This window comes from Pseudorasbora parva, chromosome 18, assembly GCF_024679245.1.
Source record: "Pseudorasbora parva isolate DD20220531a chromosome 18, ASM2467924v1, whole genome shotgun sequence".
In the NCBI taxonomy this organism is placed as follows: Eukaryota; Metazoa; Chordata; class Actinopteri; order Cypriniformes; family Gobionidae; genus Pseudorasbora; species Pseudorasbora parva.
In genome coordinates this window covers 40,111,583-40,123,826 of record NC_090189.1, presented here as the reverse complement: position 1 = coordinate 40,123,826, position 12,244 = coordinate 40,111,583, and the positions used below count along the sequence as shown (strand labels likewise).

Genomic DNA, 12,244 nt, shown 5'->3' with positions numbered 1-12,244 from the left:
TTTGAAAATGCATATTCCAACAATTATGCTACTTTTTAATTAATTATAAAAAATAAAAACACGACAAATCATGCCAACATGGCTGGGAGCATCAGAACAACTGCAACAACAAGCAATTAAAGAAAAAAGAAAAGATTATTTTAGGAAAATTGCCTGAAAAATCATAAATACAGTCACTGGTCATTTGATTGAATGGTTTACCACTTTTGACCAATAGGTGGCGTTGTGACTGAATTGATTTGGTTTGATCAGAGTGAGGTGACAATGACAAATGGCAAGTTTGGTGTCAATATGCAAAAGCTTTGCAGAGATACAGCCTCAAGAGTCATTTTGGCATCACTTTGTTGCTGCGGTATACGAAAACGTTTTCGTCTATGGACACAAAATCCGTAACTTTTTAACAACAATTTCATTACAATAAACTAATTTAATCAAAAGTTATACGCTTTTTTGAAATTTCATTATAACTTTTGACAACAAGATGGCGCTGGCCCAAATCTTTTTGAGTACCTTCAGGGCATGGTGCTGAAGACGCATATCGAGTTTCGAAACGATATGCCAATGCGTACATTGAGATGATCTGGTTGGAGCAGTGGCCTAGGAGGAGTTCGAAAAAGTAGGTTTTTCTGAAATTTTTAAATGTTGCTTAGTTAAAAATGTATTAGCATAAATGTGAGTGCAACTTAGGAAAGTTGGTGGCGCTAGAGGGATTGTGTTAGAGACTGCAAATTTGGTACGGCGACAGTTCAGACTGTCCTCTATCTGTGTGCCAAATTTCATAACTTTACCGCAAGCAGTTCTATGGGCTGCCATAGACTCAAGAACAGAAGAAGATGCCTACGCTCCCAAATATCTGCCAATGGGCTCTGAAAAATCAGATTCATTTAGAAATTTGTGTAAGGGCAAATCAAAGACTAAGCTTGGCGAACACTTTTGGAGGATATGATGTTTCCCATTCAAAGAGACAGAGCTGCACTTGCATGCCCGCGAGATGACCGCTGAGTGAAATGACTGGTCTTTTAGGACCCTTTAAGACCTTTTAAGCCATTTCAAGACTTTTTAAGACCCTTTTACGACTTGAAGAAATCCTGGTTTTATTTCTAGTAAAAATCCTGGTTAATTTTCATATGGGTTTCCAAACACACAAGAGAGATGGAAAAGTTTTTAACATATGAAAGATCTATTTACATTAATATACACAGTTACACACACAGAATGTATGGTGGCACTTTGAAGCGTGGTTACACACAATCAGCAGGAACAATCATCGGCTAATGAAGGATTAAAAAAACAAAAACAAATCACTGTTTTTAAAGGAACACTCCGTTTATTTTTGTGAAAATTGGCTCGTTTTCCAGGTCCCTTAGAGTTAAACAGTTGAGTTTTACCGTTTTTAAATCCATTCAGCCGATCTCTGTACCTGACGGTAACACTTTTAGCATAGCTTAGCGTACATCATTGAATCGTATTATATAAAAAATGACCAAAGACTTTCAATACTTTTCCTATTTAAAAGTTGACTCTTCTGTAGTTACATCGTGTGCTAAGACCAACGAAAAATGAAAAGTTGCCAACAATGCACCCATGGTACGGCCGCAAAGATCCCTGATTATTACACAGGAATGAGAAAATAGTTCCTATCTATATTGGTCTAAAAATCTAAACTTTTCATTTTCCTTTGGTCTTAGTACACAATTTAACTACAGAATAGTCAAGTTTTAAATAGGAAAAATAATATCTTTGGAAAAAATAAAATCTTTAGTCATTTTTGAGCGTGATGCTAATGGTCTAATATGATTCAATGATGTATGCTAAGCTATTTTATCTTTAAAGGGACCTGGAAAATAAGCCTATTTACAAAAAAAGTGGAGTGTTCCTTTAAAGGGAATACTTCACCACTTTTTCATATTAAACTATGTTATTCCCTTAATTAAGGCAAGTTGACACATCCCTCTCTCGTCTGAGTGGGTGCTTTTAATTAAATTAGGGGTGACCCCTTATAGTCGAAGATTCGATGCATGGACCGGATTCGACCACTGATCTAATGGTCGAATCTTCGCGGGTGTTATGAAACGAGGATCATACCATTTTGGCAATATGGGGGTGCTCAATATTAGTGTTATAAAGATGTGTCGCGGCGCTGAGCGATCGCCCCTTTGGGGACTGAGCTTCGCACCGGACGCGCCGCACCACAAATACACCGACGGCGGCATTCGACGCCTGTCCGCGGCGATTAAATGTATATTTCCCTCAAATTGTGTATGTACATACTGATTTCACCTTGTGCTACAAGATACACTCATCATGCAGTGATTCAAAATTGAGCTCACTCGCGCACGGCGCATATGTTCACGTCTGCCTGGTGTGATACCTGAGACAACGGCGCTGAGCTTCAGTCCGGTGTGCGACCCGCTTCAGGCACAATCGGCTTCAGAACGTGCATATAAACGCACTCAAAGTGTTCTTTTCCTCTCTAGGCAGATATTTTTTTAGGTTTATTTATCAAAATGTTCTTTTATATATTTGTGTGATGTTCTGTGTTTCGATCGCGGCTTTTAAATGTTATGAGAACGGTTAATTTACGAATATAGTGTATAGTTTTGATCACTTTATTAAAAGTGGTGGCTGTGTGCCGTATGTAAAGTAAAATAAAAATAGTCTTAGCCTCCTGCTGACTAGTGTCCTGCCCTTCCCAACCCGTTTATACCGTTTATTTTTTTCCAGTCTATGGTTTACACACACACAGATGATTCGACTATCGGTCGACCATAGAGAGATTCGAAAATTCTGATTCGAATGTGTAAATCCATAGTCGGGGACACCCCTAATTTAAATAGAGGAAACGTGGAGGTGTTTGGTTGCTTCTAACTTGATCTCTGTTGGGTACCATAGTGAATCAACTGGGCTTAGTGGGCTAAGCTAAATGCTATCAGATCGTCACCGCGCTTCAGAGCGATTAAGATCACGCACTGAGACGAGAGAGGGATGTATCAACTCGTCTTAGTTAAGGGAATAACATAGTTTAATATGAAAAAGCGGTGGAGTGTTCCTTTAAAGCGCGTTCATATGCCAGGGCCTCAGTGCACCAGCTCCAGCTGGTTAGATGCAAATGGTAAGACTCCGCTGACGTAATACGCGATGCCGAGCGAGAGCAGAGCGATGACGAGGAGCAGCAGGAGCACCCGCCAGAAGCCCAGATCCTCCACGAACTCCTGCCATGTGGTGCGAAAGCTGGACAAAACACCGTCTCCGTGGTGTAAGTGTGGGTTGAGCAGAGAGTGGCTCTCCATGGCACTGCGGCACACACAACAGCCCGTCATGAGTCAGGACACTTTAAAGGGTTAGTTCACCCAAAAATGAAATGTCTGTCATTAACTCCTCCCCCTAATGTCGCTCCTCACCCGTAAGACCTCCGTTCATCTTCACACACAGTTTAAGATATTTTATATTTAGTCCGAGAGCGTATGCAAGTGTATGCACACTATACTGTCCATATCCAGAAAGGGAATAAAAACATCATCACAGTAGTCCATATGAGACATCAGTGGGTTAATTAGAGTCTCTTGAAGCATCCAAAATACATTTGGGTCCAAAAATAACAAAAACTACGACTTTATTCAGCATTGTCTTCTTTTCTGGGTTCCTCGATAAAGATTCAAACGGTTAATGAATCAGTGAATCGATCAATGATTCGGGTCGCCAGTGTCACGTGATTTCAGCAGTTTGGCAGCGTATTGATTCATGATTCGGATCGCATGTCAAACTGCTGAAAGCACGTGACACTGGTGACCCGAATCATTGATCGATTCACTGATTCATAACCGTTTGAATCTTTATCGAGGAACCCAGAAAAGAAGACAATGCTGAATAAAGTCGTTTTCCGATTATGAACGGAGGTCTTACGGGTGTGGGACGACATTAGGGAGAGGAGTTAATGACATACATTTCATTTTTGGGTGAACTAGCCCTTTCAGGTGAAGTTCTGGTTGTGACGGTCAGGATCTCACCTTTCGTTCTCAGCCATGTGCATCTTCTCCAGGCTGGAGTGTGAGCTGCGGTTGAAGCCCTTCACTTCCTGCTCCTCCAGCCCCTCCAGAAGGTGCAGCGCGTCCTTGTTTACGCCACGTCTCTTGGCCAGCACCAGTGGAGTGGCTCCGTTGTGATTGCTGGGGAAAACACATAAATATATAAATATAATAATAATAATAGATTTTATTTATAATGCACTTTTCATTCCGAAGAATCTCAAAGTGCTACAATGGAAAAGGAAAATAACAAAAAAGAATAAAAAGTCAAAATATATAATAATAGATATACCGGTATGCTATGTTGTTCTTTATGTTTTAATATATTAAAGATATCTTAATATCCTTTTAGATTCTGGTTCTTAATCAACTTTTCTTTTGGTTTCTCCATTTTAAAGGCCCTCGATGGTTCAGTCCCAGAGATATGGAGATCTCAATGCGGCTCCACGAGTAAACTGGTAAGGTTCAGGGGTCGAAAACTAAACGTGGGAAAAAGCGGATATTTTTAACATTTAAAGGGTTAGTTCAACCAAAAAAATCAAAATTCTGTCATCATTTACTCTCCCTCAATATTTGGAAGCATGTTTGTATATAAGCAGATTTTGAGCCCCAGTGACTACCAGTGATGTCAGTAACGCGTTACTCTAATCTGATTACTATTTTCCAGTAACGAGTAATCTAACGCGTTACTATTTCCAAACCAGTAATCAGATTAAAGTTACTTATCCAAGTCACTGTGAGTTACTATTTTAGTCATTTTCCTTAGTAAAAACCGACAGCTTATCAAAATTTCATCTCGAGTCCCGCTGGAGCCCGTGCTTTCTTTCTTTTTTTTTCTTTTTTTTACATTGTTGCAGCCATTAAAAGAGTTCAGTTTTGTTTTTAATGTCAAAGTAGTTATATTTCGTTTCGTTTCTTTATTAACCTAATTTAGAAAAATGTTCAGAGCAATTTTTTGTTTGTTAAATTAAAGTTTATATAGGCAAGACAATTCAAGAGTTGGTTTGAGAGACTAAATTGATTAAACATGCGGTTTAACTCACTGGGTCGTCACATAAAAAAATTAAAACTTTAATTTAACAAACAAAAAATTGCTCTAAACATTTTTCTAAATCAACTTAATAAAGAAACGAAACGAAATATAACTACTTTGACATCACAAACAAAGTAGGCTAGTTATTATACCGCCACAAAGGCATTTTTGACGAGCTGAGGCAGGCTGATAGGCTATCCTACTGCTCGCAACGGTGCTCAAAAAAACGAAACGGGCTACACAATCTTAACAAAAACAAAAAAAAAGAACATGCAGGTTGTCTTATAGCCTACCTTACACTTCAGCAAAATTAATATAAATCCGATCTTCAATTCCCACGGTATATGCTCATTTAACGGAGTTCACATCAAAGCAAAAGATTCTAGCATCTATGTTGAGGGGTGTTGTCGGCAACTGCTGAATGTAACTAATAAAGTAACTTGTAATCTAACCTAGTTACTTTTAAAATCAAGTAATCTGTAAAGTAACTAAGTTACTTCTTAAAGGAGTAATCAGTAATCAGATTACTTTTTCAAAGTAACAGTGGCAACACTGTTGACTACCATAAATACTGTGGCAGTCATTGGGGCTCACAATCTGATTGAAGAAAGAAATTCATGCAGGTTTGGAACAACTTGAGGGAGACCAAATGATGACAGAATTTTCATTTTTGGGTGAACTAACCCTTTAAAGAGGAACATCTGAAGAATAAATAATGTTAAAACTAGAAATGATCTCCTCAATTGCACAGAAAAGTACTGAATATATCTCAATAAGATTTTAGATTCTGGTTCTTAACAAATTTCAACTATTTGAACATGGAGCCACATTGAGATCTCCATATATGGCACTGAACCACATAGGGCCTTAAAATGAAGATTACAAAACAAGAGTTCATTAAGAGTAAGAGTCTAAGAGGATATTAAAATATATTAAATACTTTTAGAGTTACAAGCATTCAAACTTTTGAAAAGGAATATGCATGGCCCTCAGACAGGTGTGGTTTATGCAACTGAGCTGATAGAAAAAAACAAGATACATTTCTAGTTTAACATTCGTTGTTCTTCAGATATTCCTCTTTAAATATAAAAAGTATCAGCTGTTTCCAAAGTGATCCGACTTTGGTTTTTGACTCCTGAACTTAACCAGTTTACTCGTGGAGCCGCATTGAGATCTCCAGATCTCTGGGACTGAACCATCGAGGGCCTTTAAAATGGAGAAACCAAAAGAAAAGTTGATTAAGAACCAGAATCTAAAAGGATATTAAGATATCTTTGATATGTCTTGAGTTACAGGCATGCAAACTTGGGGAAAATAAAAACTTTTTTTGTACAAAGATAAACTACTTAATTCAACAGCATTTGTAGTATATAGCAATGTCATAATAATCCTTACAAACAAATTTAAAGGTTACTAAGGAACAAACAATGTAAGCAAATGGGATCAAATGTTGAAGGCCATAGGGTCAGCCATCCATCACTGACCTGGACTAGATCCAAAAAGCAACAGTCTGAAGTCTGAACACAAAGGGGTCTGAGACCACATTCCTACTAAAGTTCACTTCTTGGTCCACATAAAGGAGTCTGAGTTCGGTTCTTTTGAAGAGGACTCAAGGGTGAAAACACCCTCAGGGGGTTAGGAGTGTTCACATATGGGCCAAAAATCATGCGAACCGCGCTCAGACCCGTGAAAAGGACCAAGTGTGAAAACACCCTGAGTTTGGTTCTTTTAAAGAGGACCCAGGTGTGAAAGCACCCTAAAAGCCACTGACCAGATGTCGATCTTGAGGCCATTGGTCACCAGGAACTGGATGGTGTCCACATGCCCACACATGTGCAGAGCCGTGTTGCCCTGCGCGTCCGTGGCCAGCAGATCCGCACCGAACTTATGCAGCAGGCAGCAGATCTCCACGTTCCCCCGAGCCGCGGCCAGGTGCAGTCCGGTGCGGCCGCGGCAGTCCCGGGTGTTGGGGTCGAACCCGGACTCCAGGAGCCGCTTGGAGTACGCCAGGTCCCCGTCGATGCAGGCCTGCAGAAGCGGCACCGTGGTCTGAAGCGAATCGCTGATGAAGACGTACGACATTCTGCACCTGGAGTCTGAGGTTTGGACGGGAAAATCAGTTCTGGAAAAGCTCACACGTCGCAGCTACATTTCATCTCATTTTATAAATTAGGGTTCGTTCTGTTAAAGAAAAATTGAATCATTTATGTTCACACAGAAGTCAACATCTGTCTCTGCCATACAGAAACACCTCTTAAAGGGTTAGTTCACCCAAAAATGAAATGTCATTAACTCCTCTCCCTAATGTCGTTCCTCACCCGTAAGACCTCTGTTCATCTTCACACACAGTTTAAGATATTTTATATTTAGTCCGAGAGCGTATGCAAGTGTATGCACACTATACTGTCCATGTCCAGAAAGGGAATAAAAACATCATCACAGTAGTCCATATGAGACATCAGTGGGTTAATTAGAGTCTCTTGAAGCATCCAAAATACATTTGGGTCCAAAAATAACAAAAACTACGACTTTATTCAGCTTTGTTTTTGTTTTCAATCCTCAAATAAAGATTCAAACGGTTATGAATCAGCGTATTGATTCATGATTCGGATCGCCAATGTCACGTGATTTCAGCAGTTTGACACGCGATCCGAATCATGAATCAATACGCTGATTCATAACCGTTCAAATCTATATTTGAGGATACACTTGCATACATTCTCGGAGACTCAGACTAAATATAAAATATCTTAAACTGTGTGTGAAGATGAACGGAGGTCTTACGGGTGAGGAACGACATTAGGGAGAGGAGTTAATGACAGACATTTCATTTTTGGGTGAACTAACCCTTTAAGCGGACTCAGGTACGGTTCGCAGGTGCGCATCCGCGTTCACATTATCCAAAAGAACCAAACTCTGACGTTAATCAAACCCGGGTGCGCACCAAAAGATTATTTAGAATATTTCTGCATATTAATGGGAAATGTGTGGTTTAAGGTTTGACATTTAGCTCCATTAAACTCTCTGGGCATTTCATGTTTTTAGCCTAAACCAACATTTAGAGACACATAAACAAACACACTTTGCACAAAGCTTAATTTCAACAAATAAAATATATATTAATTAGCCCAATAAAGCAATAAAACAATTTAACTATGTACCATTATGATATCAAACTAATAGTAAAATGTATATATATATATATATATATATATATATATATATATATATATATATATATATATAGCCTTTTTATTGCATTATTGCACAAGGCTCTGTTTTTGGAATTTGTATTTTATAATAATTTTGGAACTTTAAATGTAAGCAATAATGTAAATCCATTAAAACTAACTGCAAAATACTCATCCTGCACATCCTCATAATTTGGTAATATTTAGATTATTATTTTTATTAGATTATTATTATTAGTTTTTTTCCAGATTATTTTATATGTTTTTCATATTATTAATCTGATAATATATTTTTTTTAATTAGTTATTCATATGATTAATCTGGTTTTTCAGATTATTGATGTGGTAATTTTTATATGGCTTGTTTTTCAGATTATAATCTAGTCATTTTATATAATAATAATAAATCAAAATTTTATATTAACAAACAGATTAATTATCTGAAAAACAAGCCTTGTGCAATATGAGGGAAAATATAACAGAAAAATATTCATATTTATAGTTACTGATAGATATCAGAGACAGTTTATGTAGAAACGCTAAACCATTAGCTCTGTATGTCCATCTGTGATTTAAAAATAATAATAATATTCCATTATAATCTTTCTGTAGTTAGGACCTCACATTAATAGACAATGTACATTAATTTAATACACGGCCATGAATGAACTGCAAATAGTTAACGGAGTTACTCAAAAATGTTTATAATGCATAAAGGTTATTAAATTATACTGGTAACTTATCAAACTAAACGAATGATTAAAAAGCTAGCGGACTAGCTTTATCAAGCTAGCATGTTAACCAACAAAAACAAACAAAACACACGACTGTAACCAGTAATACCAACTCCCTTTATAACACCTTAATTAAGATAATCAATACCTCAGAGTGATGTCTCGAAGGTCTCTTAAAAAATCCGCTGCTTTCCCTGCCTCTGTTGTGGGAAAATAGAAATGACGTAAAACGATGGAAGGCCAAATAAACTACAAGGCCCAGTATTTGTTATGATTAGACTCGACTTTCCGCGTAATGGCCTCAAAATCTGGTTATTGTAGTTTTTATGGCGCCTTCAAGTGACGGAACGACTCGGACTTGGACTGCGTTACCCACAGTGCACCGCGATGTATTTGTATCCGATGACGGCCGAGGATGGAGGCAGGTAGGGAAATTATGGTTAATAAAAACACGAAATTGTTCTGCAATTTATTGATCCATTGCTATGTTCAGGTGACGTCTTAAGTTAGAAAGCCGTCGAGAATAGTCTAGTAGGATCCGCTAGGGATTTTAGAGGACCTTTCGAAACTGAGTTTTAAGTGTTCTCATTGTTCTTCAGTGGCCTGTGTGTATCTTTGACTTACAAATTCAGAGTTTGTATATTCCACAAGCCCTTGTTGTTGTTGTTGTTCATAGTTAATACACTGGCATTGACATTGCTATGGGGATACCATGTTTGTGGAAATATACCATGTTTTGTTGATATGTACCATGGTATTCAAGTACCTCGAAGTAAACACAAAGTATATGATCATGTCTTTGTTATGGTAACGTTTTTATCATTGCTTTATCAACATTTCAGAGTGGCAGAAAGTGCAAGTAATGCATGTTGACTGTGTGTCGCAACTCTGTCGTGTCTATTCCAGTTCTAGCCAAGTATGAGAATCAATTTTCCGAGTACCTAGAAGACCTGCCGGAAGCAGACGAGCCCGTGTGGATCTTGGGAGAATGTTACCATGTTAAAACAAGTAAGACACGCCAAAATTCATAGTGCCAAATTAGTTCACCCGAAAAATAAAATGATCCCATGATTTACTCACCCTCGAGCCATCCTAAGTGTGTATGAGTTCAGTCAAATACAATCAGTTATATTAATAATATCCTGGCTCTTCCAAGCTTTATAATGGCAATGAATGAGGGTCGAGATTTTGAAGCCCCAAAAAGTGCATCCATCCATTATAAAAAATAAAATGAATAAAAAATCCATACGGCTCATGTTCTCAAATAAAATAAAGTGCTGTTTTCTCAGCAGTGTCAAAATAAAAGTCACACTCACAACACTGAAAGGCACAATATGTAAGATTCTATTTAGTTGACTTGTGTACTTACATTATCACAAATATTTCAAGAATGTTTAAATAAAACACGTGTGTCGCCTATCAATGACATCATACCCGCGTTACCCTCCGGTGTTATTTTGTAGAAACCATAGCAACACCAAAGCCGCTTTAATATCTGATGTGTTTTATTAGACAGACGAGCAACTGTTTGGATCATTGATGGACAGAAACGAATGATTGTTCTCCAGCTCATCACAGTTAAGCCGAGCGTATACGGTCATACGAGATCGTAGACAATTTTTTTATCTCAGGAGAAATCGCGTGGATATCGTGGATGCTCGTATGGTCGTGGCTATGAGATGAGCCGAGCACTTTATGAGCACCTCACAACCTCCTGATCATTTTTAACTGGCCCAATTTTCACCAGCGTATGGCTGTCCCCTATTGCCAAATCACGCACAATCACGTCACATAGGCTAGATCGATGAGTATTATTAGGCTATACCTCAGTGGCTGCACCATACAGCTTACACACACACACACACACACTACCCATAAACCTACTCATCACAGGAAATATTCTGCATTTTTACTTTCTCAAAAAAACTTATTCTCTATGATTTATAAGCCTTTTGAAAAGTGTGAACACGGGTAATGTCCTCATATTTCACCCTCTCCTGTAATACCTGTGTCATACCCATGTTGTTATACACATTTTTGTCCTGATGTTTCACAAAAACATGCCCACATACACACACACACACAGACACGCCTCTCTCTCTCTGATTGTTTCTGTTGAAAGGAATGGCTTTTGTTCTCTACTTTTCAAAAAATCAAAATTTTCTTTATTTTTTCTGCTATAGCAGCAACATTAAAAGCTCCAGTCTCTGTGTTTAGCATGAACGCTTGTGTGATTGCAGCCGGCTCGCCATGTATCAGCTGCTTTGATGCTTTATCAAGCTCCCGAGTGTCCGAATTCTCACAGTGTATGCCTGCCTTTAGTCTTATTGTTTAAATCTGGTGATGTTTTACCATGCCTGATATGATCTCGCTCACTGCAGTGTGAACAAGTGTCTAAAGCCCCTTTCACACTGCACGTCGGACCCGCAATATCCCCGGAGCATTGCCGGGTCGCCTTCTGTGTGAAAGCAACCACGTCCCGGAATTGATTACCGAATTGAACCCGGGTCGGGGACCTAGTAACATTGCGGGATTCGACCCGGGACGAGCGCTGTGTGAACAAAAGCCGAAACTAATGCCGCAACGTGTACGTAGCTATCGTGCGACTCCTAGAGCTTGTTTTTTCAATAATACAACCCTGCAGTGCCAGAAGAGCTCGTCTGTGTTTTAAACGCAGAGTGTGTTCGTATACAAAAGAAACTAAAATTAAACAAGCAGAAATGAGCGCAAACTGGACACAAGTCGAGACCACGGAGCTCCTTACTATCCGCGCTGAAGCTGAGATCGCTCGCCATTATACGTCACATCAGGATGTCACGTGTCAACTCGACCCAGGACCGTTAAGCGTTGTGTGTGAAAGCGCACATATTACGGTATTTCGCTGGCAGTGTGAATGGGCTAAATCTAGCGGCCCAGGAACAAATGCCGTGTATTATCCGTGTATTTGCCGGAATTGCAGTGTGAAAGGGGCTTAGTAGCGCCAGAGTAGCATTATAACATAATTTTACCTGCCTTACCACACACACACACACATGAGCGGAAGCGCTCGTCTGACAGAATAAAAGCTCTGCCCAATCAAGGAGTCAAGACATGCCTTTGTTTTGAATTAGAGACCACTAGCGGTGAAATATTACATATTGTGCCTTTAAATCTGTGCTCAAAATAGACTTCCTCTTTAGCCAAAATTAATATTCGGTTTGATCATTGTATCTCTTTCAGGGAAATCAGAGCTGCTCTCGGATGTGCGATCACGACTGTGGT

General features: G+C 38.9%; 2 protein-coding genes across 2 annotated transcripts in view; one reads left to right on the top strand and one right to left on the bottom strand.

Moving 5' to 3' along the window:
• ankrd46a (ankyrin repeat domain 46a) lies at positions 1 to 9,278 on the bottom strand. The gene is made up of 4 exons (XM_067424752.1): positions 9,132 to 9,278; positions 6,830 to 7,154; positions 4,008 to 4,166; positions 1 to 3,294 (listed from the first exon to the last, which is right to left on the bottom strand). Exons 2-4 carry the CDS (start codon positions 7,138 to 7,140, stop codon positions 3,078 to 3,080), a joined length of 687 nt encoding a protein of 228 aa, XP_067280853.1. The 5' UTR covers positions 7,141 to 7,154; positions 9,132 to 9,278; the 3' UTR covers positions 1 to 3,077.
• Positions 9,279 to 9,346: 68 nt separating this feature from the next.
• atg4a (autophagy related 4A, cysteine peptidase) overlaps positions 9,347 to 12,244 on the top strand; it is a 12,845-nt gene continuing 9,947 nt past the window's right edge. The window contains exons 1-3 of the mRNA XM_067424751.1: positions 9,347 to 9,408; positions 9,890 to 9,991; positions 12,203 to 12,244. The exon at positions 12,203 to 12,244 is cut by the window's right edge and continues 30 nt beyond it. Coding sequence (XP_067280852.1) covers positions 9,399 to 9,408; positions 9,890 to 9,991; positions 12,203 to 12,244 — 154 coding nt within the window. The 5' untranslated portion in view covers positions 9,347 to 9,398. The remainder of the gene's footprint in view (positions 9,409 to 9,889; positions 9,992 to 12,202) is intronic.